This window comes from Oryx dammah, unplaced genomic scaffold (assembly GCF_014754425.2).
Source record: "Oryx dammah isolate SB20612 unplaced genomic scaffold, SCBI_Odam_1.1 HiC_scaffold_10, whole genome shotgun sequence".
Classification (NCBI taxonomy): Eukaryota; Metazoa; Chordata; class Mammalia; order Artiodactyla; family Bovidae; genus Oryx; species Oryx dammah.
This window is the reverse complement of record NW_024070194.1, coordinates 29,138,449-29,165,827: the sequence shown is the minus strand read 5'-3', so window position 1 is coordinate 29,165,827 and position 27,379 is coordinate 29,138,449. Positions and strand designations below refer to the sequence as shown.

At 60.4% G+C, this 27,379-nt stretch overlaps 1 protein-coding gene across 3 annotated transcripts in view; it reads left to right on the top strand.

Annotated features, from left to right (window-relative positions):
* The window catches only part of KCNQ2 (potassium voltage-gated channel subfamily Q member 2), a 48,207-nt gene continuing 20,828 nt past the window's right edge, over positions 1-27,379 (top strand). For all 3 annotated transcript variants that reach the window (XR_005722321.1, XM_040247703.1, XM_040247704.1), the window contains exons 1-10: positions 1-296; positions 15,365-15,455; positions 16,473-16,599; positions 16,889-17,064; positions 17,894-18,019; positions 19,720-19,830; positions 20,373-20,468; positions 23,035-23,129; positions 24,156-24,185; positions 27,091-27,159. Coding sequence is in view for 2 of the 3 variants with exons in the window: in XM_040247703.1 (XP_040103637.1) it covers positions 1-296; positions 15,365-15,455; positions 16,473-16,599; positions 16,889-17,064; positions 17,894-18,019; positions 19,720-19,830; positions 20,373-20,468; positions 23,035-23,129; positions 24,156-24,185; positions 27,091-27,159 (1,217 nt within the window). In the remaining variant the exon portion in view is untranslated. The remainder of the gene's footprint in view (positions 297-15,364; positions 15,456-16,472; positions 16,600-16,888; positions 17,065-17,893; positions 18,020-19,719; positions 19,831-20,372; positions 20,469-23,034; positions 23,130-24,155; positions 24,186-27,090; positions 27,160-27,379) is intronic.

Here is a 27,379-nt window from a genome sequence, read left to right as displayed (position 1 = left end):
ATGGTGCAGAAGTCGCGTAACGGCGGCGTGTACCCTGGCCCGAGCGGGGAGAAGAAGCTCAAGGTGGGCTTCGTGGGGCTGGACCCTGGCGCGCCCGACTCCACCCGGGACGGCGCGCTGCTCATCGCCGGCTCCGAGGCCCCCAAGCGCGGCAGCATCCTGAGCAAGCCGCGTGCGGGTGGCGCGGGCGCTGGGAAGCCCCCCAAGCGCAACGCCTTCTACCGCAAGCTGCAAAATTTCCTCTACAACGTGCTGGAGCGGCCGCGCGGCTGGGCGTTCATCTACCACGCCTACGTGTGAGTGCCCACCCGGGCGGGGGCGCGGGTCGCGGGGCACCGGGCCAATCGGCCGCTGGTGGCCCGCGGGCGCGCAGCTGCAGGGGACGAGGGCCTCCGACTGTGTCCGGGCGCCCGCGTCGGTCACACCGTGTGCCTGGGGTCCCTTGGTTCAAGCGGGGGACGGAGGTCGGAGAGCGACTTTGGAGACATACGGTTGAAAGGAGTTCTGGGATCCGGCGTTCAGGTCCGGGCGGGGGTGTCTGTCCCCCTCCCCCGCCTGCCCGCCGGCGGCCTGGTTGGGTTGCATCAGCCCCTCCCCCGCAGGATGGGGAGCCTTGCAACGCCCCAGCTTCCCCTCCTCAGCCCCAGAGGCCCCTCCCCACGGTCGCTGTACGGAACAAAGGGCCGGCCTGAGAGGAAGCGCAGCGCGGCCCGTCCTGCCACTGGATCTGGACTCCTGGGGTCCCCCTCTAGATGGGTTCCCCCAAAGAAAGGGAAATGGGGGAGGGGCTGGCTTACCGTTCCCCATCCCCCGGAGCCGCTTGCTCTTGGTCCAGGTTGAGCGCCTGGATCGCGGGAATGGGGAGGGGTCCAAATCTTACTCTCCTCCCCAGCCCTAGGCCCAGGGCAGCTAACTGGCTGTCCTGTCCCGTGGACCTGCACCCATCCCTGAGCTGTCCTGCACCCCACTCTCCCTCCGCGCAGCGCGGCCCTGACCCCCCTCAGCAGCAGGAGGGGCAGGTGTATGCCTGAGGCCCCTGTGCACATTCTGGTCTCTGGACCCCCTCATTGGCAGAGCGGACCCCCAGAAGAAGGGGTGCCACCATCCTGGGGCCACCCGCCCTGGCCGTGGAGGGGCTGCCGGTGTCCCCAGGCCCAGTGTCCAGGGAGCTCCTGGCTCCTGAGGCAGGGCTGGTGGCCAGGGGCCAGGGTGTGCACAGGGGTGTTTGCATGTGTGTGGCGTTTGTGCCTGTGTGTGTGTGTGTGCACCCATGCCGGTGGCGTGCACGGCTTCTGAGCCTGCAGGCGCTCTCTCCCATCCCAGCCAGCCTGGGGCCGGGACTCGGCCATTTTGTGAGAAGAGGCATTTTGGGATGGGAGTGAGGGGTGGATTCTGGGAAACCATCTCTGACCAACTGAGGGCCCATCTAGAACAGGCGCCATGTGCCTCGAGAGCGTGCTGTGCCTGTGAGTGTGTGCTCTGTATGGACCCTCTGTGGGAGGGAGAGAAGACCCTGGGAAGGAAGTGCCCAGCTGCTGAGGAGTGAGTGTCCTGGGGGTCACCACGGCCCTGGAGACCTCCTGGGCACTGTCCCCAGAGGCTTCCCTGGTATCGCACCAGCCTTGCCGACCCTGGGGAGGTGGCTCCACCCTGGTAATCCCCCTGGGCGGACATGCCCAGGTGTGCTCCTCACCCTTGGAAGAGCCCCATCTTCTCTCCTGCTGGGCTGGGGCTTAAGGGGGTCCTGGGGGCCGGCTCTGGCCAGCAGGTCCTGGCCTGAGGTGACCTCCGATCCATGGACACAGCCCACGGTGCCCTCACTCTTGTTTGACCTACAGTGGGGCTACTGGAGGGTTTTCTGTGCTTTGACACTAAGGTCCCAGCTGGCAGGGCTTCCCAGGGCCCCTCTATTGGCCCCTCCATGCCCAGCCTGAAGCAGTCAGCCGTCTGTGCTTCCTGCTTCCAAAGCTGTAGGGATAGTGTGTGGGGCTGGGGTCCAGGCAGCCACTCCCAAGGTGGGGTCTCTGTTGCCTCCTTCTCAAGTGTTCCTAAGTCAGGACAAGTGGGCCTGCAGCTCATGGGGGCTCCGAGGCAGTAAAGGGGCCCAGCTGCCCCTGCCCCAAGGCACTGTGGAGGTGAACTGTGTGGGGCCTCCCCTCACCTGGCCCCGGGATCTCCCTGAACAGCGACATCTCTGTCCTCTCTTGTTCATCAACCATCACCCAGTCCCTGAGCATGGAATCCACCACTGTCCCTAGGCCCCGCCCATCCTTGGGGCCCAGGCCATCGGTCTCAGGAGAACTTTTCTGCCCTCATTCCGGTCCCCGAGGGTGTGGCCTCCCCTATGCGTGCTGCCAGCCTCCCCCCACGCCCCCAGCAGGGACCGACACTCCTCAGTTTGGTTTGTTGATTCATTAATTAAGCCAGTTCAAGCCCCTCCTGCGCTGGGCCTGGGGGAGCCATGGGGGCAGGGAGCATTGTGGTGGGGTGGACAGCATTGCCTTCCTAGGCCACCTTCCTCTGCCTTTTGCCACCAAAGCCTGGCTTCTGGAAGGCAGGGGTGTGCTGGACCCTCTGAGCATCAGAGGAGGGGAAGGAGGTGGTTGCCTTGTGGCCCCCTCGGCTTGGTGGGCATCAGGCCAGGTCCCGTCCCCGTCTCTCCCACCCTTTGCGGAAGGGGCTGTCTCTTTGAACGTGCCTCTAGGCCCGGAGCTATGGCCATCACTGCCTCTGCCTGGGAGCGGCCCCAGAAACACTTCTGAAGGCAGGAGGCTTCCCTGAGTATGGAGGGATCTCAGACCAGGCAGAGGGCGGGCCGCCTCTCCCAGCCCCGAGGTCCCTTCCTCTGCTTGGGCTGGAGGGAGAGCGGTCCCTGGGCCGGCTGACCCCTCCCCACATGACTCCTTCCCCTGGGCGGGCAGGCTGGTGTTGTGGGGGACCTGCTTGAGGCCTGAGTTAGGAGGAGAGGGGAACCACACATCTTGTGGGCCTGCAGTCTGCCGGTCTCAGGTTTTTCTCATCTTATGGCCCCATTTTCACTGGTGGGGAGACTGAGGCAAGGGGTAGAATTCCGGAGTTGCCCCACTCACGCCAGAAGGGGTCTCTGCCCAGAGCTGGGGTGCAGATTGGCTAACTTCCAACATCCGAAAGCCACTAGGAGTTGCCAATGAAATGGTGTTTAAAATAGGCAGATGGAAAATGCTGGCGACGCAGGACAGGGACTGACCCCTGGAGGCCAGGGCTTATCTGACCAGCTCACTGCTGTGAGTTGCCTTCTCTTGGGCTGGTACACCGAGCCCCCTCTATCCTCAGATGGCGTCAGCTAGACCTCCGGTGGCCTGCGACAGTTTGGACCTGTGGCTGGGGGCAGTGGGATGAGGGTCTTTGACCTTGGGGCCATATACTCGTCTCCTGCATGGCCTTGGATAACCCAGTTAACTCCACATCTGGTCACGTGCAGGCTGCCTGCTGCCCCTTCTCAGCCGTATGTCCTCAGTGAGCAAGGCTGGACCCCACGGGCAGGTCACTCTTCTCCTCGCCCTGACTGCCTTTGGGGATGAGTGTGGGCCCAGGGCGAGTGACCTGGGCTCTGCTTTGAGAGGAGGCTGGAGTCTGAATGGCCATGTCCTCAGCTCCTTCCAGCTCCCAGACTACCCCACCGTCCTGGGGAGGAAGTGACTATTGATTGGAGAGTTGGAGAATCTTATGGAAATTTCCCCAAAGGTGAGAAGGTGGGAGGATTGTGGTTTCCGGGGAGACCAGGGCTTGGCTGATTGTCTCTGGCCGCCCATCTGGAGACCTCAGGCCTCCTTGTAGGATTTCCCTCCCACAACCATGAAATGTTTTTTAATCATGGTGTCTAATTACACTGGGCCGTGATGCCCCACAGTCTGTGTCTTCAAGGTAACAGTCAGTTGAAAGCTCTGTTCTTGACAGTTTCACAGATCAGAACAAAGAAAGACCTCTGTTTTGTTAGAAATCAGTACAAGTCAAACTTCACAACTTGGCTTTGCGGAGATTCTTGCGGCAGGGGGGGACCCTTGAATGGGTACCACACCTGAAAATGCCTCACCCTGGAGTGTCTGTGGAAGGACTGGGTCATTTCTGAGAACATAGACTAAGTTCAGTGGTGGAGGGAGTGTCTAAGGGGGTGTCTTCCCCAGTTTGTTTGAGTCAGTCAATGAATGTTCAGACTCTGTTAATCCCAGCGCTCTGGCTAAGCAGAGGCCGCTTCTGCTCCTGGGTGTTGCACACACTACCTTCTGAGTAGCCCCCTAGTGAGCCCACCAGGCTGCCCCTACCCTTGGGAGTGGGGTTCTGAACCTACTGGAGAAGGAACAGGGTCCAGGGCACCGAGGGTACTCTGGGCCTTTCATGGGAGGTGCTGAGGGCCGGGGAGGTGGAGGAGACCATGGGGAGGGCTGAGCCTCCATACCAAGGCATGTGAGGAGGACAGATAGGGGGGCAGGGAGCGGGGCCAGGGGGTCACTGGAAGCTGCTGCCCTTCCAGGGGTGAAGCGTGTAAGGGACGTTGGTCCGTGTCTGATACCTCGTTACTACAAACCGTGCTGCTGGGTTAGCTGGTAGGCGGGTCACTGAAAACATCCTTGAGTATAAATGCAGGCTTTTTCCTGGGTGGGCACATTAGTACCAGATGTCACCTTGTCGTCCCCACACCCCTCTTAGGCGCAGCTTGAGGTTATAACCAGTGATGGTTCAGAGGACATGTGTGGGTGAAGGTGGGTGGGTGGTGAGGATGGGGGCTCCAGGCGAGCCTGGTAGGGATCCTGCCCCTACAGCCGCTCCTGGAGCAGGGCCCTGCGTGTCTGTGTCTGTGGCGTGGGGACATGGTTCTAGGCTTGTCTCCTGTGAATCACTCAACACAGCGCCCGGCGTGTGTGACGGTCACGGGGTCCTGGCTGCATCATGAGTTGCTCCGCAGGACTAATTCCGGGCCGATGGAGGTGGGCACGTCTGGGACAGCACCCTGGGCCGTCCGCCCTCAGCCCAGCCTTTAGCCCAGTCCGGCATGTTCTCAGTCCCACTGGCCAGGGGCTGGTCTGGACAGAGGTTCAGGGCTGCTGTGAACATGGCTGCACAGTTAGACCCGGGGCCCAGGCTGACGCTGCGTGTTTGTCCAGGCGGACTGGCCATTCCCTAGAGGACCTCGCTTGTTCTGCCACTGCCCAGGTGCTGGGGGAGGTCTTCCTTTCATCGCTAAGTGGTCCTAGCACCTGGTACCTCCAAGCGAGGAAGCCACACGGTTTTGGTTTGAAAAGCACCACGGTGGACAGGTTGTAGCCATGGACCTCAGACCATAAAGGGGACTTCAGGTTTCCCTGTGGGCTATGTGCTGATGAGCTGCTGTATGGTGACTTAGAGCCCACCTCCAGATGGCACTGCCCCAGGTGCCTGGCTGTGCTTTCTGACAGCTCTGTAGCCCTGGGAAACAGGCCTCACCTGTGCCCTCCCGGCTGCAGCCCACCCGGCCAGCAAGGCTGCGCCAGTTTGGTGAGAGCTGAGGTGGGAAGAAGAGGGGGCTGCAGTCCCACATTGTCCCCTGGGGACTCCGCCCTCCACGTGGGGGAGGGTTTGACAAAGCTGCCCCGCTCCCTCCACTTTTGTGGGCTGCCATTGCCCAGTGAATGTTCTCCCTTCCCTGAGAGCTGGTGGGGTGATGGTGAGCCCCGAGACCTCTCTTGATGACGTGGGTGTGTGCGGGAGGGGTCTGGGGCAGAGAGATGACTATTTCTAAAGGCTGTCTGTTCCTCGCGTGAATCAGGGCAGCCTTGGGCAGAGTTGGAGGCAGGTGGTCCGGGGGCTGTTTTGCACATAAATGGTCTGGAGTTAGAGGCTGAAGTCTGTTGTTTGAAGCTGGGCGGCACCAAGCTTTCCATTTATCCAGGAGGAAGCCAGGCTGGGGACACATGGGTCTCCAGCCCCTGGATGGGTCGGCTGTGGGACCCTTGATCCTCCTGAGGGATTGCTGCAGAGCCGCAGCCCACATCCCCCAATTTGCTCTGAGTTTGGGTGGCTTCCTCCGCAGCCCAGTCAGAGCCTGTGGGGGTGGCAGGCCCCAGAGTTCCCGGTTGTGAAGGCCTGGGCGTGGGAAGTGTGTGTTCTGTCATGGAAAGGGGTTCCCCTGGGAACAGGCAGGATGGTGCCCGTTGGAGGGATAACAGGGCTTTTTCAGGTGTCATGACACTGCGGTGCAAGCCCAGGTGAGCCTGTCTCATGAACAGATCCAAGGCCACGTACTGGTGAGTGGGGCCACCACCACTCAGCCAGGCAGGTGATGGGCAGGGCCCTCGGCTTCTCTAGCAGGTCCAAGGACATGCTGAGACCCCTGGTCTGAGGAAGGTCTGCCTGTGAGGGGACTCTCACTTCTCCTTGGCTACCAGCTGCCCAGAGTCTTGGTCCCACTGCCCAGCACCTGGGGTTGGCCAAAGGAAGGGGACACCAGAAGGGCAGGCTTTTCCCAGCAGCTCCTTGTAGAGGCTATGGTGGCTTCACTCAGTTGAAATGGGAGGTTGAGTGTGTTCCAGCTTCCATCCCTGAGTCTGACCTTCACCCTTAGGATGTACTCAGATCTGAGTGTTCTTAGGCTCTGCCTGCTGTCTTGAATACAATTAGTTCTTTAATTTTTTTGGATTACCTGGAATAATTTTGTAACTGTGCAGAACATGTTTGCTCCAGAAAGTCCTATGAGGAGGTGTTGGAAACTGTCCTCAGCGATCCCTTGGCCATCCGCGGTGGTGGCAGATCTCAGCTCCCAGGCTGTTCGTGGCAGTCTGCTGCGTGCGGTCCCTACCTAGGCCCCTTCCTCCTCTAGGTCCTGTCTGCCCTCCCCTTCCCTCCTTGGAACCTCAGTCTTGACCCAACTAGAGAGCTTAGAACTCTTGAGTTTGCTTTTCCATTTAACACTTGGAAAAATACTTGAAGGGTTTGTCTGAGGAAAAGGCCAGTTTCTCCTGGGATCCCAGGCTTTGGGGGAGGAATTGGGGTCATGGCGGGTGTGGAAGTTGGGGGAGCCTGGGCAAGCACCTGGCAATCTGTTTCTGTTCCTGTAGGCAGGGGCCTGAAGGACTGGCAGTCCTGCTGGGCCAGATCCACCGGGGAGACGGAGCCTTGATGTAGGATGTAATGGCAGTACTGGGACGGCCTTCCAGCCAGTCTGATGCAGGGTTCTGACTTTCACTGGAGGAACAAGAAGTGGGAGCGTTTAGAGCTCAGCCTCTGGTTGTTGGGGGGAGGGTTGGGGTCGGTATGGGAGGCTGGGTCCTGTGTGACTGGAGGGCCGGACAGGGCACTGGCCATGGTCCTGATCAGGAATCTTTGGCCGTTTCTCCCTGTGAACTCCGTGCAGGACAGTGGAGAGTGGGGGCTTTGTCCACGAGTGGCTGGCACGGGGAAGGAGCTCCTGGGGCAGACTCATGGCCACCCTTTGTCTGGACCACTTGCTTCTGTCTCCAGATTCAGCTGTTTGTGCTTAGAGGGCTCTTTCCTCCTTGGTTAACGTTCTCCAAATGGTTCTCTCCAATCTGCAGTTTAATTAGCTGAGAGCTGAATTAATATATTCTGGATGGAAACCCAGTGTTTCAGGCCATGCAGTGGGCAGACAGCACCGCGTGGTCTGAGAGAGGGGGCTGGCGGCCTCTTAGAGAAACACTTGGTTATGGTGCATTATCCTTTCTGATTCTGAATACTGCACACGTCTGCTGTAGGAGACGGAGAAGATGCAGAAAACCCGAGGAGGCGCGTTTGTCATTCCTGATCTGTTTCTGAGCATCTGTGTTTCTCAAAGATCAGATTCAGACTCTGTCACCCTCCTCCACGCTGACCGTGAGCAGTGGGGATTTACCCGCGGAGTCAGACAAGCCTCAGTTGGGCAAATGTTGGACTTTGTCTCTGTCATCAAGGCTCCCCATCTCTCCAGAGTGGGGGAAAATGTGGCCCTGTCCCCGATCCCTTACCCTGTGCCCTTGGTGGCTCTGGGTGCTGGCCTGGGGAGGGGCCCTGGGGTCAGGACCAGGGCTGGCCCAGGAGGGGGCTTGTTAAAGTGAGGTCCTGCCCGAGGGTGAGCCCTCCGTTGCTGGAGGCCTGAAGTGAAGGCTGAGAGGACACTGGGGGTGTCTGTAAAGGACCAGTAAGCTGGGAGCTGTGGGAGTGTGGTGGGGGGACCAGCCTGAGAGCTGCTTGGAGGGTCTCCAGGAAGAGTCTGGGGGAGCAAGCCTGGCCGTCCCGTCAACCTGGGGGCAGTGGGCAGGGGGATGACTCTGTGAGAGATCCTGAGTCAGGAGAACACTGGTTGGGGTGTCCTGAGCCCCGAGTGGCTCCTGTGCTCACAAAGGGGATGTTGGATACCAGGGGTGTAGTCCAAACTGACCCCCTCATTGGGGGAGCCCCTCTCCCCCGAAAGCTGGTGTCTGCCCAGTGTTCTGAGCCCAGTAACCTGTCCACTGCAGTGTGCCCTTGGGGGACCCCTCCCCATCCCACTCCTGCCCAGGCTTCCACGTGGTGGGGCTGTGGGACCTGTAAGGGCCAGAGTCAGCCTTGCTGACCACCTGATCAGGGCAGTTCCCCAAAGGTGCCTGTGTTGGGGGAGTGTGTGGCAGGCCTGGGGGCACACCTCCAGATGGGGCCTGCAGAGTGAGCCGGGCCTAGGGGAGTCCAGGCCTTACGAGGACAGAACTCAGTGAAGACTATGGAAGAAAACACACCTGGAGGGGACCCTCTCCCACGACTGAGGAAATCAACCAGCTAGTGGCTGCCTGCTCCCTGCGAGTGGGTGCTGAGGCTTCTCTAGGGGAGGCTGGGGCCCTTCTTGCCCCCAGAGGCCTCAGAGCAGTGTCTTTCCTCTAAGGATGGGTCAGGTTCCCTGCTGGCAGGGGTGCGGGAAGCAGTGTGTGGGGAGGGGTGGGCTGTCTGAGACTTTCTCAGAGGGAGGGCTGAAGCCCAGGTGAGAAGGCTGGCTCGGGCACAAGCACGTGGATGGGGCTTCACCTGCTTCTTCAGAGCCTGACAACCTGGCCGTCTTTCTTCTGTAATCGAGGTGAAACTCACAGAATGTACAATTAGTCATTCCAAAGTGGCCAATTGGGGGTGTTTTTTGGGTTCACAGTGAGGGGCAGCCACCAGCTGTCTCTGGTCTTGGGACATATTTGTCCCCGTCTAAGACACCCGAGCCCATCCAGTCTGTCTCCCCACCTCCAGCCCCTGGGGCCGTAGCTCCTGTTGTGGACATTTCTTGGGAGCGGATCACATACTGTGTGACTTTCGCATCTGGCTTCCTTCACCGAGCGTCATGTGTTAAGGTTCATGCAGGTTGTGACCTGGGTCAGTGCTTCGCGCCCCTTCAAGGCCAAGCATGTTCCACTGCAGAGGGGCCAGCTGCCCACTGTGCATCTGCTGATGACCTGTAGGGCGTCCCCCTCAGTTTGGGGTGTCTGGAGCTGCTGCGGACACTTGAGTTCATGGCTCTGTGTGAACACACGCAAACATTTCCTGTGTTTTTAATGAATGCGTTTGCCGCCTGTGAACTCGTGTGGCCAGGCTTCCTGGGGTGTGCCGTACTCTCCTGGTCCCATGACCCCCACCCTCTGCCTTCAGAAGCCTCTGGGTCCGTTGGGCCTCTGTCCGTGGCCCCTTCTTGCCTCCTTGCTCCCAAATTGGCGGGTCTGCACTATCGAGCCTTGTCTGATGGAGGCTGTGGGCTAGAGCTGACCTTGCTCTTTGTCAGGATGTGGGCCCACTCCGTGTGCAGGTTCTAGCTGCACCCTGAGGGGACGGATGAGCAGAGCGGGTGAGGAGAGCCAGCACCAGGATGATCGGGGGTGCCAGGAGAGAAACTGGAGGGAGGTGGGGGCCTCTTACAGAAGGTGATGCTAAGCACGGCACCTGGGCATGAGGAGGGGGTAGCCCTGCATTGGGCATGCAGCAGAGAGTGCCAGGCAGTGGAGGAGAGCGTGCAAAGGCCCTGGAGCAGGGGAGCTGGCAGGAGGAGATGGGCACTCCTCCAGGTGTCTTGGTGGGGTGTCGGGTGGTGGGAATGGGGAACAGAGAGGTGGGTTGCAGTCAGGACACATTGGAGGAAGAGTCTGGTGGAGCAGGCCTGAGATGGGGTCTTGGCAGGGAGGACCCCTGATGGGGGCTGTGAGCCTGGTGGGGACTGTTGTGTCTGAGGAGGCTGGGGATGATGAGGGGACCCATCCATGTGTGCAGGCTGGCGGCGGGTGGACTCTGATGGGGGATGGAGGGGAAATTCCAAGGCCGTCCAGTGGTTAGGATTGAAAGCTTCCACTGCAAGGGGCACGGGTTCAACCCCTACTCAGGGAACTAAGATCCTGCATGCTATGTGGCTAAAATAAACACACAAACAAAAAATACCCCAAAACCTGTTTGATGTGGGATGGAGGAGGGCACTCAGGTGGGCCTTTGTCCAGTGCTGGGTCTGGAGGCGGACAGGTGACTAGTGGAGAGTAGTCCTGTGTGGAGCAGCCATCTTGCGGACGAGATGGGAGGGGCTGGGGAAGTGGTCTCCGTGGGTGCTGAGCCAGTGGGTTTCCTGCCAGGGCCCCAGGGGTCTTCCTGTCTGGCCTGGCCCCAGGGGACAGCCCTTCCTGTAGCTCCTGGAGCCCCTGGGGCTTCACCACAGATGTCTACTCTTCTGGGGGTACTGGGGGGTCCCTTGGAATCTGGGGCTTCTGACTGGTATGTGGTCGGGGGACAATGCTTGGGAAGGGTAGGACCAGACATTCACCAGATTCACCCTGTGGCTGAGGCTTTGGAGGACAAGGGCCATCCGAGGTACTGGCCAGTGAGAGCATAAGAGGTCCCCCGAGCATGCCTTCCTGTGTATTGGGAGAGAGAGGGCTGGATGTGGGGGTTGCTGTGGATGTGGAGTGACCTCTGGTCCAGCAGGGAGCAGGGGAAGGCGTTGGGGGCCAGGACAAGGGAGGCCAAGGTCATTTGTAGAGGCCTTGAATGCTGAGTCTGAAGCCAGACCTTCCCAGGGTCTGAGATTCCTGGGTCGGGGCCTGTCAGCTGATTGAGCTCATGCTGTTTGCGAGGCTCCCAGTGCCCACCTCCTTCACCCCCATGGCCGTAGGCTCAGGTGGTGCTTCCAAGTGCCTTCTGTTCTCCTGGGCTGCAGTGGGCTGGGCGCTGCCCCATTGGTGGCCCGGGCTCCAGGGAAGAGGTCTGCGTGGAACCTCCAGCTCCCTCCGACCCTGGCAGGATGACGAGTGGTTCCCTGCATCTGCTTTGCACCTTGAACAGCTGTCAGGAATCCAGGCTTCCTGTCGCTCCCAGCGATTGGACGTGGCAGTGGATCCTGGAGGCAGAGCAGTTTATTAGGCAGTGAAATTAGATTCCAGGCTGCGGCGCCGGCTGCAGCGGGAGGTTCCCTAGGGACCTCACACCGGTGGCTCCCCCTCCCCCGGCCTCTCCTGGCTCCTGGGTCACCCGGCCCCCAGGGAGGCACAGTCTTAACAGAATGGATGATTCTGGGGACCCCACCAGTGGAAAGGGAGCTCAGGCTTGGCCCCCACAGCTGCAGTGAGCGCTTCACAGCCTCTGTGCTCCCTCTGTGCTCTCATCTGTAAAATGGACTCACACCTTCCCCGTCTGTCAGTTGTTGAGTGCCTGGAGCATAGCAGACATGCTGTGGATTCCAGCCTGGGGGTGGGGCTCGATGTCAGTGACCCCTTCCCACTCTCCTCTCCCAGCTCTGGGGCTTGGGGGCGAGCAAATGAGCGATAGCAACATGACTGTTTTTCCTCCCAACCCTGCTACTTCTTCCCAACCCTGCCACTTCCTCCCAACCCTGCCACCTGCTTATGAGAGGTTTATCTCATTAGGGGCTTCCCAGGTGGTGCTTGTGGTAAAGAACCCGCCTGCCAGTGCAGGAGACGTAAGAGACGTAGGTTCGATCCCTGGGTCAGGAAGACCCCCTGGAGGAGGGCATGGCAACCCACTCCGGTATTCTTGCCTGGAGAATCCCATGGACAGAGGAGCCTGGCAAGCTGTAGTCCATGGGGTCACACAGGGTCAGACATGACTGAGCACGTACGCCTATCTCATTAAATATGTAGAATGAGGTGAGTAATCCCAGCTACCTTTTGACTCAGTCTTTGGAGAGGGGGGAGTCTGGGTTTCGGGGACAACCTTGGGGGGGCCAACCTTGGGTCTCTCCTGCTGCTTCGGATCCTGCAGGGCTGGGGCCAGCCCCACCCCCAACCCCCGCCGCGGCTGCTGGTAGACTGGGTGCTCTGGGTGGTGCAGGCCCGGCCGTGCACCTGTGGTGGTTCTGGCTGATGCTCACTCTCCAGGTGGGGAGCAAGGTCCGCTGTGCCTGCCTGCCCCGCCCCCTTGCCTGACCCCCATCACAGCCTCTGGAGTCTGGGGCTGGGGACCAACTGCTCGAGATGCTTGTCTCCATGGCAACTCCTGCCAGGGAAGCATCCTGACATTGAATTCATTATCGTAATTAGCCACCACGTACTGCCTTTGTGGACACCTCGTGCCACCGCTCCTTTCTTTCCCTGCAGCCTGGATAGTTCCTGGGCTGGAGGCCGTGAGGACTCTCCTCCCCCAGGGCCTGGGGCCTTGGTCAGGTGGCAAGGAGAGGTGCAGGATGGTGCTGGGCATTAAGCTGAACCTTGCAGCAGACGGGCTGGTCTCCCAGGGTGCGGGGGGTGGGGTGGACCCGCTCACCAGTCTGTCTGGGAGGAAGCAGACTCTGGGGCCTGGTGGTCAGTGCCCAGGACACAGCTGGCCTCCCAGGGCCCCAGCATTGTTGGCGGTGTCTGCCCCGCACCTCTGCAACTCCTCTCCTGAGGAGCAGTGGGGCAGAGGGAGTTCTGAGACACAGCTGCCAGCTCTGAGGAGTCTGCTGGAGGCCAGAACCCAGGTCATGAAGGCCTGGCTCAGATTCCCCAGTATCTCCAGGATGCCCCGGTGCCCAGGGCCCCACATAACTGCAGTGGGCACCTTGCGATGGCCACAGGGCTAGAGGTAGTCACCAGTGTTGTCCAGTGGGAGGGCGGCACCTGCATCTGAGCTAGCCCCCCACCCCCACCAGCTCCAGTGGGGGGCCAGGCCGCATTGAAGTGCCCCTTGTCACCAAGGATGCAGTGTCTGAAACCATGAGGCCAGAGGCAAAGCCCCCTCCTGGGCTTGTGGGGCCTCTGCCTCCCTGTCTCTAGATGGGCATGGGCGATGGAAGCTCAGGTGCCAGGCTGCAGCTGGGTGCTGGGTGGGGATGGCCACCAGTCAATGAGGTGCCCGCAGACGGGAGAGGCCTGGAGTAAGTGCTCCCACCAGCCAGCTGCCTGTGAGTGGCCGAGGACTGCGGGGGCATCATTGCACTTTGGAGGTGTCCCTGTAGATCTGTGGGAACCCCACCTGGGCCTGGCAGCACGGTGTAAGGGGTGCTTGCTCCCTGGGGGCGTCTGCTGCCCTCCTCTGCTTCCTCCTTGTTGCCGAGTGGGCATGCCAGCCTTTTCCAAGCGTCCGTCCCGCTGCCTCCGCTGCACCCCCTGGCGGTGCCATCTGTGGCCATCTGTCCCAAAACATCAGAAACAAAACTGGGAGTGTGGCCGGCACTTTCTGGGGGAGGGGGGAAGAACGCTGTGAGGTTCCCACCTTGGGCTGCAGGTTTGTCTCCTGAGCTGCTGGTGGGGCTCCTGACAGCCTGGCCTCTGTCTGCTAGGAAAAATGGGACATTCTGGAATGTTCTGAGGTGCTGGCAGAGCCACCTTGAGGAAGCCAGAGTGCTGGCCTTTTCTTTGTTCTCTAGAGGAGTGTTCTTATGCAGCACAAGGAGGTGGCGTTCGTGGGTGCGGCCCTGGGCCCTGCCTCCCCGACAGACAAGGATGACGTCAGGCACCCTGGGGACCCTGATCTCTAGTCTGGTCAAACTCGCCCTCTGCTGGGTCCCAGACTCACTGTCCACCCCTTACCCCCTCCAGGGCCACCCCACTTACTCTTCCCTCTGTCAGGAACACCTTCCCTTCTCTGTTGGCCCCACCAGCTCTTCACCCTGCAGTGTGACAGACACCTCCCCAGGGAAGCCCACCGGGTTGTGTGTCCCCCAGCTCCCAAGTCCCGGTACTGAGCTGAGCTGGGTTCCAGTGCCCCTTCTGAGGTGAGCGACCCACCTCAGTCTCTCCTACCACCCAGGCCTTGCTTGGCATCCTGACCCACTGCCCTGGGATCTCATCCAACCCTGGCAGACCCTCTCTGGGCATGTGGGCTCCTTCTCACCAGCAGAGTGGAGGGCAGAGATTTGTGGATATAAGGCACATGAGACATCTGGACATTTTTTCCCTGGGCTCAGCTAATTGAATAAATTGGCTAATGAGCAAAGGAAATTAATTGCGGTTTTGAAATGTGACCGTTTCCCTGCATGCCTTTTGTCTGTGCCAGCGGCCTTCAGATAGAGCTGGGGGTGATGATGGAGCCAGGGAAACGGATGGGGCCAGGGACGATGATGGAGCTGTGTCAGGGTGCCATGCTCTGAGGAGGGGCTGGGTCAGCCCTGTGAGGGAGGTGGCCTATGTCTCTCTGGGCCTTGTTGCCAGGCCTCTTCCGGGCACGTGGGCAGGACCACCGGAGGTGACCCTGGATCTGGCTGAGGCTCAGTAGGCCTTGGCGCTAAGCACCCCCTGGTGATTCTGGCCAGACTGGGCAGGCCAGGCCCACGTCACTGTCGCTGTGGCCAGGCTGAGTTTGGACCACGTGGTGTTGGCTCTGAGGGTCTCATTCCCCACCCCACCTCTGCCACCAAGGAAGCCAGTGGTCTCAATGCCCAGGGAAGGTGGAGCTGGGTGCCTGCAGTTTCCCAGGTGGTGATAAAGTGGGAGAGCACCTCAGGAGCCCTAGATCCCTGTCAGCAGCCCTCAGGGGCTCTGCTCCCTGGAATCCCAGCCCCACCCTGTCCCCTTTGGCTGGACGCCTGCTGCCCAGCAGTTCCTGGTTCTGGAAACTGACCAGTTCTCTGTGCCCCCTCCCAACACTGCCTGCAGGTGTGTTCTGGTGGTCAAGGATGCTGGACGACATGGGTGAAGCCGGTGTGAACTAGGGGACAGGCAGTGTTTGCCTGTGAGCCTGGCAAGGACAGTTGTGGGCAGGGATGGGGGACCGTGCCTGGGGTGCCTTGCTTGGGGGTGGGCTGTGGCACTTGCCCAGTGACCCGGGAGACAGTGCCCCTTGTTTGCTCCGAGAGCTTTGGGAGCAGACAAGGAACACGTGGTGGGTGTCCTGGAAAGCAGATGAGGCTGGTCATCGCCATGGAGCCCTGGGGGGCGGGTGTCCCCTGCTCTGGGCGCCTGGCCTGGCTGACCGCCCTCTGCTCGTTCCCCAGGTTCCTGCTGGTCTTCTCCTGCCTTGTGCTGTCCGTGTTCTCCACCATCAAGGAGTACGAGAAGAGCTCTGAGGGCGCGCTCTACATCCTGGTGGGTCCCGCAGGATGGCGCGGAGGGCCTGATGGCACTCAAGGCCGTGGGCGGCAGCCTGTCCTTGATCTCGTTGGTCTGACCTTCCAGGTCCCCCATTGGCAGGGACCCCCACCCTCCTGGCACCCACTGTTCTTCTTGGTAGCCCTTCGGTTCCTCCCAGCCTCCCTTCCTGACGCTGGTGATACTGCAGCTTCCTCAGCTTCCACCAGCCCCTCCCCACACACCCCAGCACCCCGTTCCCGGCCTGTTCCCCACGCTGTGTCATCACAGCACCTGACAGCCCCGCCCCCACTGGCCCTTTGCCCTTTCCCACCTTCCGTTCTCACTGGAGCCTGCAGGCTCTGGTGGCCCCCTCCGCCTCGGAGTGTGGGGTGTTTCCTGGCAGATGTGGGCGTGGGGTAGGGGTTGTGAAGCTCACAGCACTCCTGTGATGGGTAGGGGTGGGCGCCATGGCAACTGCAGGGTAATTTCTGTGTTGCTGTTGGTGATGGGAGGCAGGGCTGCAGGGAGGCTGATCCTGCATCCAGATGCACCTCTGGGGGGGTCCTCCTCCCCCCTGCCCTGTGTCCTGGAGCTGCCCCAGGCCTGAGAGCACCCCCCACTTGGCAGTTACCTGAGACTCTCCATCAGCTCTGCCCTCTGTGTCCTGCACGCACACCAGCTACACAGGACGGGGACCCCGCACTCATACCGGATACACAGGTCCATGCACACACGCCAGCTACACAGGATGGGGGCCCCACACTGGCTACACAGGACAGGGAGCCTGCACGCATGAAAGCTACACAGGATGGGATCCCGCACTCATACTGGCTACACAGAACGGGGTCCCACACCAGCTGCACAGGACAGGACCCCGCATTCATGGTGGCTACGCAGGACAGGGACCCCACACCCACACCGGCTATACGGGTCCATGCACACACGCCAGCTACACAGGATGGGGGCCCCACACCAGTTACACAAGACAGACCCCCACCCACTATAGCGGCTCAGCTGCAGTGTTGCCTGTAGGAAATCGTGACCATCGTGGTGTTCGGTGTGGAGTACTTCGTGCGGATCTGGGCTGCGGGTTGCTGTTGTCGGTACCGCGGCTGGAGAGGGCGGCTCAAGTTTGCCCGGAAGCCCTTCTGTGTGATTGGTGAGGCCTAGTGGGGGTAGGTGGGCAGGCACAAATGCAGGACCAGCTCTTTCTGGAAGTTTCTTCCCACCTGCCCTCTTGGCATCAGAGCCCGTGGTTGATGCGGCCTGAGTGCAGGGCAATGAGCTGCCGGGCGGCCGTGCCTAGGGAAGGGTTGGGCTGGGTGGACTGTGGAACCAGGCCGTGCTGGCACTTTGTGTGCGTCCATCTGTCCATCCTCCTGGAGCCCTGGTGGGGGCTGCCCTTCTGCAGCAGAGGGCCCGCCCCCCAGCTCTGCCATCTCCCGCAGACATCATGGTGCTCATCGCATCCATCGCCGTGCTGGCTGCCGGTTCCCAGGGCAATGTGTTCGCCACATCGGCGCTCCGGAGCCTGCGCTTCCTGCAGATCCTGCGCATGATCCGAATGGACCGGCGGGGCGGCACCTGGAAGCTGCTGGGCTCCGTGGTCTATGCGCACAGCAAGGTGAGGGCGCCAGGCCAGGGTGGGGAGGGCTGGCCAGGCATGACATAGCCCCTCGTTTCCTCTGGGCGTCTTCCCACGACTTGACCCTTGACCTTGTCTCCCCAGCTTTTCTGCCAGGCCTGGTCCACTTGGGTCCCACCCAGAACCAGCTGGCTCCGTGGTGGGGGGCGTACTGGATTAGTGCCCATCCCCCAGTCCCCTGCCCATTAAGCTGAGGCTTGTGGTGGCCACTGGCTGTGGGACCTGCGAGGTGGCTGCAGTCCCAGGTCCTTGCCAGTCCCCACCTGTGTTCCCAGGAGCTCCACAAGCCCAGATCCCACCCTGCCAGGCTGTGCGGAGAGGCCGTCCTGCTGGTGGGTGGGCTTATTGGCCCCCAGCCTCCTCCCCACTGTCCTTCCTGTCTGAGGCCCCGAGGCTGGGCCTTGGTTGACAAGACAAAGTGGGAGTCTCCCTCAGCCTCAGGGAAGTTTGGGTAGGGCCCCAGCAGGCCCGACATTCTCCAGCCTGCCTGCCTAACAGCCGTTCAGGACCACTCCCTTCTGGGTGGATGCGGCTCTGGGCCATCCCTGCCTGCCATCCTCTAGGGGTGAGGTACACAGGTGTGGGACCACCCAGGGCTGGGGCTGGGGCTGGAAAACCAGCTGCCTCTCCTGTCTGCCCAGGCTTGGGGCTCCCGGGGACTCTGCAGCCGGCTCTCGGGAGGCGTACCTGCCCCGGAAGCCCAGGGGACCCAGCGCTCAGTGAACCTCGAGCCAGATGGGGCCCCGTGCTCCTGGGCAGGTTGGGCTGGGTGCCAATTTGGTGGCTGTGACGTGGCCGTCTCTTTCAGGAGTTGGTCACTGCCTGGTACATCGGCTTCCTCTGCCTCATCCTGGCCTCATTTCTGGTGTACTTGGCGGAGAAGGGGGAGAACGATCACTTTGATACCTACGCGGACGCACTCTGGTGGGGCCTGGTGAGTGTCTGGCCTCTGGGGCCAAGGAGAAGGGCCTTCAGCAAGGACGTGCTTGCCGGGCGTGCCCTGCCTGGGGTCCCTCCTGCCCATGGTCTGAGATCCCCCCACCCCTCCCCACGGTGTGCCCCTGACTGCCCAGGCCTGGGCAGCAGACCGTCAGTTCTCCTGCCTGACCTGGCTGGAGACATCTCTCTGGGGCCACCGGCTGGCTGCTTCTGACCAGAATGCCACATGGAGGTGGCGTCCCAGGTGGGCCGTGGTGGGGGATGCACTGGTCTATGTGGGGGGGCAAGAAGCCTGGCCCTCGGAGCCTGTGCCCAGACATGGCCGGTCACTTTCCTTCTCTGCTGACCAACCTGTGTGATCTCTGTGATGGAGGGGGAGAGGCGGTGCTGCCTGTCATGTTGATGGAGGAGAGTTTGAAAAAGGGGAACTAGACCCCCTGACTCAACCTCCCAGGCTGCTCCTGACGAGAGGGACTCCATCCAGAGCTAGTGAACTTCTGGCCCATGCTCATGGCCACCTATCTCCTGGGCCCCTTGAGGGCCCCTCTCCTGTCACGGTGCAATGGCCTCTCCCAAGAAAAGGCTTCCTGGGCTGCCCTCCAGAGGGCCCCGCAGACCTTGACCCCAATTGCTCAAGCCAGGGCCTCCGTCTGGCTCCTCCTTGTCTGTTTCCATGGATGCCCCCAGGTGGAAGCCAGAGTGCCTCTCCTTTGTGAGCTCTTCTGGGGGTGCTGGACACTCAGACAGGCAACCCCTTCTGTGTATTCCCCACCTACACCGGGGGTTTCCTCTGTGAACTTTATTTTTATTTTAGTGTTTCATTGTTGGCTGTGTTTCTTGGTGTGTGGGGGTCTTAGTTCCCAGACCAGAGACTGAACCCGGGTCTTTCATTGCCGAGTCTTGACCAAGAGACCTCCAGGGAAGTCCCTTCTCTGTGAACTGAAGACTTTAAAGGTTCCCTCTGCTCTGTGATGGGATGAGATTGGCTCCGCCCCATCATTCTTGGGGACCATTCCACCTGAGATCCCCTTGTTCTTCTGTGTGGGCTGGTGACCCTTGGAGGGGCTTCATGGGCACTGGGGGAGTCCCCCCACTACCTCGCTGTCAAGCTGGCCTCCCAAATGCTGGCCGTGAACACTGGCCTTGAATGCTGGCCCCGGGGGCTGAGCCCCCAGCAATCCTTCCACGGCCCCAAGTCTGCCCTTGTTTGGGGAGTACATGACCTTCTGAGGGACAAGTTCGTGAGACCCTGTGTGTGGAGGTGCCCCAATTCCATGCCCCTCCTGGCAGCTGAGCCCCTCCCTCTCTGGCCTCAGCTCACAAAGCCCCCCTCCAAAGGCCCCCAGATGACCCCTGAGCGTCCTCAGAGGGTCCCTTGGCCCTATCACCTCTCAGGCTCCAGCTTTGTCGGAGCCTCCTGGCTGCCCGTCTGGCTGGAGGTCGGCCCTCCTGGGTGAACCTGCCCTGCCCAATTCAGGTGTAAAATGAGAGTGGAGGCTGAACACCCCGTCCCCCAACCCCCTGTTGGAGAGTTTCATTTTGCTTCTTGAGCGGGGAAGGGTAGCTGGTGGTGACCCCAGCCTCATGGGCCCCATGTGGGTAGCATGGGGCAGGGGTCTGTCCAGCTGCCCTGAGGCCTCAGAGGGGGCCCTGGCTCCTGCCAGGTCTGGCTGAGGATGGGCTGTCTGTTCACAGATCACCCTGACAACCATTGGCTACGGGGACAAGTACCCGCAGACCTGGAACGGGAGGCTCCTGGCGGCGACCTTCACCCTCATCGGTGTCTCCTTCTTCGCTCTTCCTGCTGTGAGTCCTGCCCTTCCTGCCTTTGCTGGGGACGGAGTCTGGCTTCCTCAGTGACCACTGCTCTCCTTGGGGTCACAAGGGGCAGGACAGGGCAGGGCCCCCCTCTTACTGCATCTGTGGGTCCCCAGCGCCTCCTAGCCCTGGGATTGACCAGTTGGGTGCCTGTGGCCAGGAGCGGTGCTGTGGGTGACATGTCTCTGGCAGGTCTCTTGCAGAAGGCATGGGGCCCTGTTAGCCCTCCACCTGCAGCTGTGCAGGGCGTGGGGGAGCTGGTGCTGCTGTCAGGTGGTCTTCTCTGAGACCCGGGGCCTCACACCCTGCTCATTGTAGTGTAGACAGAATGGGAAGGACGGTAACCCTTGTGCCCAGATGTGTTCAGAGTGGGCCCTGCCAGGCTCCTGTGAGGATGAAGCCCCTCAGTCTGTCTCCTGGTGATTAGGGGCTGGGGGTGGGGGCAAGAAGGCGGAGCCAGGAGTGTGCAGGCAAGGTTGGTGGGGGGGGGCTCTGGTCCCTGGGTGCTATCTGACCCTACTGACTTGCAGGGCATTTTGGGGTCTGGCTTTGCCCTGAAAGTTCAAGAGCAGCACCGTCAGAAGCACTTTGAGAAGAGGCGGAACCCCGCAGCAGGTCTGATCCAGGTGCGTCCAGATAGCCCCCATGTGGGCCCCACACGGACCCATGGGACCCCTGGCCTGGGCCCGTGGTGTTGGAGCGAAGCCCCACTGTGTGTTTGTCTCCTGTTGGGGAATTCAAGTCTGTGCTGAGAACCGCTTAGTTGCTTGCAGTGGCCCGGCACCTATGGCACAGGTAGCATCAAGGCCAGCAGTCTATAGGCCACCGGTGCCCCCGAGCTGTCCCCTCACAGCTCCAACACTGCCTTGCACTTGTGGGATCGGGTTCAGTGACCCCCATGCAGGTAGGTGGCAGAGCCATGTCCATGCTGCCCAGCTGGCACCACCCACCCCATCACTGGGGTCACAGTGGCCGTGCAGCATCCAGCAGTGCTTCCTGAGCCATCCGGAAAGTGTGGGCCGGGCACAGGCTGCCCGAGGGGCTGACGCTCCTGCAGCCCTTCCCAAGTACCGGGGATCCAATGGACCTTTGGCACTGACTGGCCTTTACTACAGGCTGGACACTGGCCTGGTCCCTCACATGGCTTTCTTTTTTAAAGATGTTGTCTTGCCCAGGCTGCAGCCTACTTTTGTGTGTATATGTATACCTGTCTTTCACTGTGAGAACTGCAAATGACTGCTTCTTTTAAATGCAAAAGAGTGTAAAGAAGAACAAAAATGCCCACCCCCCACTGACAATAGTCCCACCCACTATTGACACCAAAGTCACATGTTAGGGAAGGAGCGCGGCCTGAACAGACAGCACTTCCCCGCAACCCCCTCCTCTCTGAGAAGCTCCGAGTTACTGGGGGAGGGCGGGAGATGGGGAGGAATTAGGGAAGGACCCCCACTCACTGGGGGCTCCACGAGGCCACACATGCCCAGCACTGAACGCAGGCTCAGAAGTGACTGGAGAAGACCGTAAGTGCTTACCTCAGCTGACTTCATGCAGTAGGAAGTCAGCCTCTGAGACTTTGGTTTCTTAGATATGACACCAAAAGCAGAAGAAATGAAAGAAAAACTTTTGTGCATCCAAGGGCACTATTTGAACTGTCTCCTCAGAGAGTGAAAAGATAACCCACAGGATGGGAGAAAATATTTGCACATCAGATATCTGATAGAGATCTGGTATCCAGAACACATGAAGGACTCGCAGCTCAATGGCAAACAGACAAATGACCCAACTAAGAAATGGGCAAAGGATTTAAGTAGACATCTCTCCAAAGAAGATATACCAGATGGCCTATAAGAATGTGAAAAGATGTTCAGCATCGTTCTTTGTGGGGGAAATGCAAATCAAAATTCCTTCATGTCCACCAGGATGGGTCACAATTTAAAAAAAGCGTTGATGAGGATGTGAAGTCAGAACCCTCATATGTCGCTGTGGGAGTGGGTGGGAAATGGTGTGGCTGCTGTAGAAGACAGTTTAGTGGCTCCTCCAAAGGTTAAACCTGTCACACGACCCAGCAATCCCACTCTTAGGTGAACACCCAACAGAACTGGAAACAGGTGTTTAGCCAAAAGCTTTCATGCAGGTGTTCACAATGGCACCATTCCCAGGAGCCAAAGGTTGAAACACTGCCTCAGCCAGTGAAAGGGTGAGAAGATGTGGTCCGTCCACAAGCTTGAATCTTGTTGTTGTTGTTTAGTCACTCAGTCGTGTCTGACTCTTTGTAACCCCATGGACTGTAGCCCATCAGGCTCCTCTGTCCATGTGGTTTCCCAGGCAACAATACTGGAGTGGGTTGCCATTTCCTTCTCCAGGGGATCTGCCTAGGGATTGCACCTGCGTGTCCTGCATTGCAGCAGCTTCTTTACCACTGAGCCCCTGGGAAGCCCCATGCTTGAATATGTCTGGCCTTAAAAAGAACAAGCCTCGGACGTGGGCTCCACCAGGGACAGGCCTTGGGAACATGCTAAACAGAGGGAGCCAGACCCAGGAGGCCTGGCACTGAAATTCTATTGCTAGGAAGCGGCCAGAGTGGGGAACCACAGAGACTGGTGCAGGTCAGGGATGGCAGGCCAGCGGTGGAGGGAGTGGGGAGTCATGCTGGTGGATTGGGGGCCCTTGGTCTTGAGGTGGTGAAAGTGTGGTGTTTGTCAAGGGGACATTTGCACAGCATCAGGAACAAGCTTAGCGCCAATCAACTGTGCCCTTTTAAAAGGGTGAGTTTTACGTTATGTGTATTTTATTCTGATTATCAAGAGTTGGGAGCAGAGGCCAGGCCTGGCCAAGGCTGGTGTAAGGGGCAGGCCTGTGCCCTGCAGGGGTTCAGCCTTACAGTGGCCCATGTCCTTGGCTCTGGCCTTCACCTCCTGTCCCCCGAGGAGGGCAGGAAGGTGACCATGATGCCGAGTGATGGCTGCCAGGCATTTGGTGGGACAGATGGAAGGGAAAGAACTGGAGTTCCGTGCAGACTCACTGCTGGGTCCCCCCTCCCAACTCCACTCTGCAGAGGTGACTGTGGCCCATGGGGGTGGGAGTGACACTGGGCTGCTGTCCAGAGGCCAGTGCACAGGGACGCGTGGGGGCAAAGCCCCAAGAGAGGCGGGAGGGCCCCTAGCACCCACCTGACCCCCGTCCTCTCCACAGTCCGCCTGGAGGTTCTATGCCACCAACTTGTCGCGCACGGACCTGCACTCCACGTGGCAGTACTACGAGCGCACGGTGACGGTCCCCATGTACAGGTGCCTCTGCCCCACCGCGCGGCCTGTGTGCCCCATTTGTTCTGAATCCCCACTTTCAGTTGCTCATCATTTTGTTTGCTTTTTGTTTCTTTTTCTTTAAAACGTACTTTTCAAAAACGAACCGTGTGTGATTCATTTTATTAACTTTGTTCTCTGTTTTATAGTTTGCGGCTTTTATTTTTCACCTTCATTCCGCCCCCTGCTTAGTGTCCTTGCTGTCAGGGGTGTAGTGTGTGAGTCTGGTGGACACGGCCCCCTGAGCTCACGGAGGTAAATGTGGCTGCTTCCACGGACCGCAGCCTGGTGCAGCCTCGCTGGTGGGGGGCCCTGTGTTTAGAAGCAAAAGGATAACCTCGACCCTCTGACGCCCAGCGAGGGCCAGGGTCTCTGTTGAGGAAGGAGAGACCCCTGGACCACAGAGAGGCCCCAACAGGACAAGGTGCAGACACCCCCAGGATCCCTGCGGGCAGAGGGTCCTGGGGGCTGCATGGACAGTGGGCACCTTTCCAGGCTTTGCCCCTGGGGTGTATTGGTGCCAGGCCCAGGGTCAGAATGAGGTCCGAGGTGAGAAGGGTGGGGGCCTGGCTGGAGTCCATGAAGGTCAAGTGCCCTCCGGTGAATGCTGAACTCTGGGTCCTCTCAGCCAGAAGAGTCCCCTTACCTGCCCCTGGGTGTCCACCCAGTGGAGCCCTCACCGGGGCAGAGTCCTCCTGCAGGTCCCCACCTGCCTCTCTTGGGATCTGTCACCTGGGAGACAGGGCTGCCCACTCCCCTCTCCAGCATTTGACCCACCACACTTCCAGGGACACTCAGTCTTGGGGTGCCAGGGCCCAAGGGCACTCGCTCTCACCACGGGCCCTGTGTCCCCAGTCCTCGAGGCAGGACCGACCCTCGTGCTAATTTTCTTTGTTCTGTTGTTTCCCCCACTTTCCTTGACTATTTTTTTCATTTCCTTTTTCTTCTCCCGTTCTTTTACAATCTTCTGTTCCTTTCCCTTTGTGTGTGTGTGTGAAAAACACTTGAAAGCTCGCAAACTCAAACCTACGGGGCCTCCAGGTAGGACTGCATGGGCAGAAAGCGTGTGGTGTGATTCTGTTCTGTTGGGGACTGTCCCGGGGCCCCCTGAGCCAGCCCTGCCCGGCCTGTGGCCCCTATCTGGAGCCACACGCCCCCTCCTTGCTCCCCTGGCCCCCTCACCTGACGGCCCCCCCAAGCTGCTTTCTTGTGCTGGATCTGTCTGTCCAGGTGTTTTCTGTCCCTTGTTCTGCTTCCTGCCTGTCTCAGTGGCTGGGGTCCTGCCCCTGGGCCTCCACCCTGCCCCCGGGGCCCCACTTATGCCCAGTGCAGAGGTAGTGGAGACGGGGTATTGGCCGTCCCAGTTTGGGGCACCCCCAGTTAGCCCCCAGTCCTGGCAGACTGCTCTGGGCTTGGGGTCTCTCTCTCTCTCTCTGCATCCACGCCCCCAACCCCAAGTCTTCCCACTGCAGTGAGAGTGAGACTCGAGGCCGTGAAGAGAGGGTCCTGTGGCCCATCCATGTAGCCCCACTGACCATGTCTGCACTGGACAGCTCGCTTCCTGGGGTCCCCTGTCTAGACCGGGGTGCCGAGCTGCTCCAGGAAGGGTCCCCTGTGCCCTTTGTAGGCCCTGCCTTTCCCCTCAGAGTGGTGGCACCGTACTCTGCCCTGCAGAGCAGGGCGCTCTCTCATCCTCCCTTGGTGCCCTCTGTGGGAACCTGTCAGAGTTAATCCTCTGCTCCCAGAAGGGAAGAGGGGGCCAGGCAGGGCCAGTCTCCACAGGCAGGAGGGCCTGACCCTTCCCCCAGAGGCGGGGTGGAGAGGGAGCAGTGTCCTTCCTGGCTGCTGACCTGGGACTCCTGGGGCTCCAGGTGGGGGGACCCTGCTTCAGACCCTGACAGCCTCCTCCCAGAACAGCAGCCCCTTGGTTCACCTACTTCAGCAGCACCACATCCACCGATGTCTGGGGAGACACCCCAGCCCAGCCCCAGCCTTGGGGACTGGTGGTGTCCTGTGCAGCCAGCTGACCCCTAGACTAACACTGCTCGCTCCTGTGTGTCCCACCCCCGTCGCCCGCTGCACCCTCGTCCCCCACGACTGGACTGTGTGTGCGTGGCCTCGAGTGTGTGGTGCCTGCACGTCTTTGCCCGTCTGTGTTCTGTCTCCTGCCGCTCTGTGTCCAAGGCATGGCGTCCTAACTGCGTGTCCCTGCCCTTGACACACGTGTAGGGGCTGACTGGGTCCAGCTGCCCGGGGTCTCTGCTCCAGGCCATGGTGGGTGCTCAAGGTGGTGGGGAGACCAGCTCTGCCCCAGTGTTCACTCCTGGGGCTCTGCTGTACCCATGGCTTGAGCCGACTGAACTGCCCAGGCCTCCTGCTTGGTCTGGACCTAAGAGGACAGGGGACAGCCTTGGAGAGGAGTGGGGAGGGGGAAAAGGAGGGCGAGCGTTCCCAGGATCCAGGCCTGGTGGGGCTGGGGCTGCAGAGGGAACAGAGAGGTGGGGCCACACCTGCTCCCCTGGGATGACAATGACCAGGGCAGGGCTAGGGGAGGGGCATTCCTCTGGGTGCTAGGGGCATGGCTGGGCAGGGGAGGAGTTGGGAGAGACCAGAGCAAAGTTGGAAACTGACTGGCAGGGGTAGGTCAGGGCTGCGGGGACAGGGGGTCAGAGATCTTCCTGTTTTGGAGACAGTGGGGAGTCTGAGCAGAAGGACTAGAGCGAGTCAGAGGAGGATGGGCATCTGGGGAGCGGGGACATGGGGTACGTGGAAGGGTCGGGAGTGGGTAGGGGCTGGAGCCAAGGTGTGTGGGGAATGATGGTACTGTGGGACAGAGTGAGGCTGCCCAGGAGAGGCTTGGACACAGTTGCCTGGGAGGGTCAGGGGTCCCCAGGGTCAAGAAGGCCTGAGGCTCAGGACAGGGTTTGGGGGCCTGGGACTCAGTGGGGATGTCACAGACAGTGGGGGTATCAGAGCAGGTGGGCTGTCAGAGCAGGTGGGGGTTCACAGACAGTGGGGGGTCACAGAGCAGGTGGGGTATCAGAGCAGGTGGGGTATCAGAGCAGGTGGAGGCTGAGTCGGGAAGGAGAGACCAGTGCCTGGAAGCTGACAGGGTGACTGATGGACAAGATGGAAGCTGAGGGTTGAAAGTGTCCAGGAACCAGGTGGAGAGTGGGGAGTGGGCTGGGGGGAGGGACAAAAGTGTCCCCAGACAGCATGGGGACCCAAGTCTCTGGGTGAGGCTCCTGCAGCTGGAGGTGGGGGCATGGGCTTCCCCAGGAGCCTCCCACGTATACAGACCACTGCCTGGCATCCCAGAGGGACTTGATTGACCTCTGGCTTCCTTGCTGGTGGCCACAGCTCTGAATGCTGGATTGGCAGGCAGGCCAGGCATGCAGCTGTCTTGGTGGGTGGGACTCCATCCGGGAAATGGGGCTCGGAGTAGGGCCAGGCCAGTCACCCAGGAGCCGCCCAGTGGGTGCCGCCCAGTGGGCTCTGCCCAGCACAGTCCTTTCCTGGGACCTCCGCCTTTCTCAGCTTTGGCAGAGAGAGTGGCTCAGAGAGAGAGGGGTCTGGGAGTCCTAGGATTTGGGGGGCTGCATTATCAACTGTGCTGCAAATCCAGGGGGTGTTCAGGGATTGGGAAGGGGGAGGGGCACCCCCCATTTTCTGGTGCCCTGTGGGACCTGCTCCACGTAGGCGTCCCTTCTAGGGATGGCCTGGGCACCATCCACTCCTAGGGCCAACATGCCCAGGGAAAGTGAACCCAGAGGAATACAGAAAGTGCCTGGGCCTCAGAGGTGGAGGCATGGGCTCCTCCTGTTTCTGCCTGTGACAGGTCATGGCCTGTGTCCCCATGTGAGATGTGGACACCGGTGAGAGTTGGCATGGGGGTCCCTGGGGCTCTGGTGGGTTGGGGGCTCACTCACCTGTCCTCTTGCTGCAGACTGATCCCACCTCTCAACCAGCTGGAGCTGCTGCGGAACCTCAAGAGCAAATCTGGACTTACCTTCAGGTGGGCAGGGGCATCCACACCGGCTCTAATCCATGGCTCCGTGAGGGCCAGTAGGGGTGCCCAGGCTGGGCTAAGGCCCGGGATGGCTCAGGATGTTCACACCCTGTTGCCGCAGGCCCTGGTGCTGCTGGCGGTTTTTCCCTGTTGCTGACCAGTCTTGGCTCCGATCCTGAGGGTGGCTGGTTTGGGGGTGGGCACAGGGTGGGGGTGGTGCTCCATA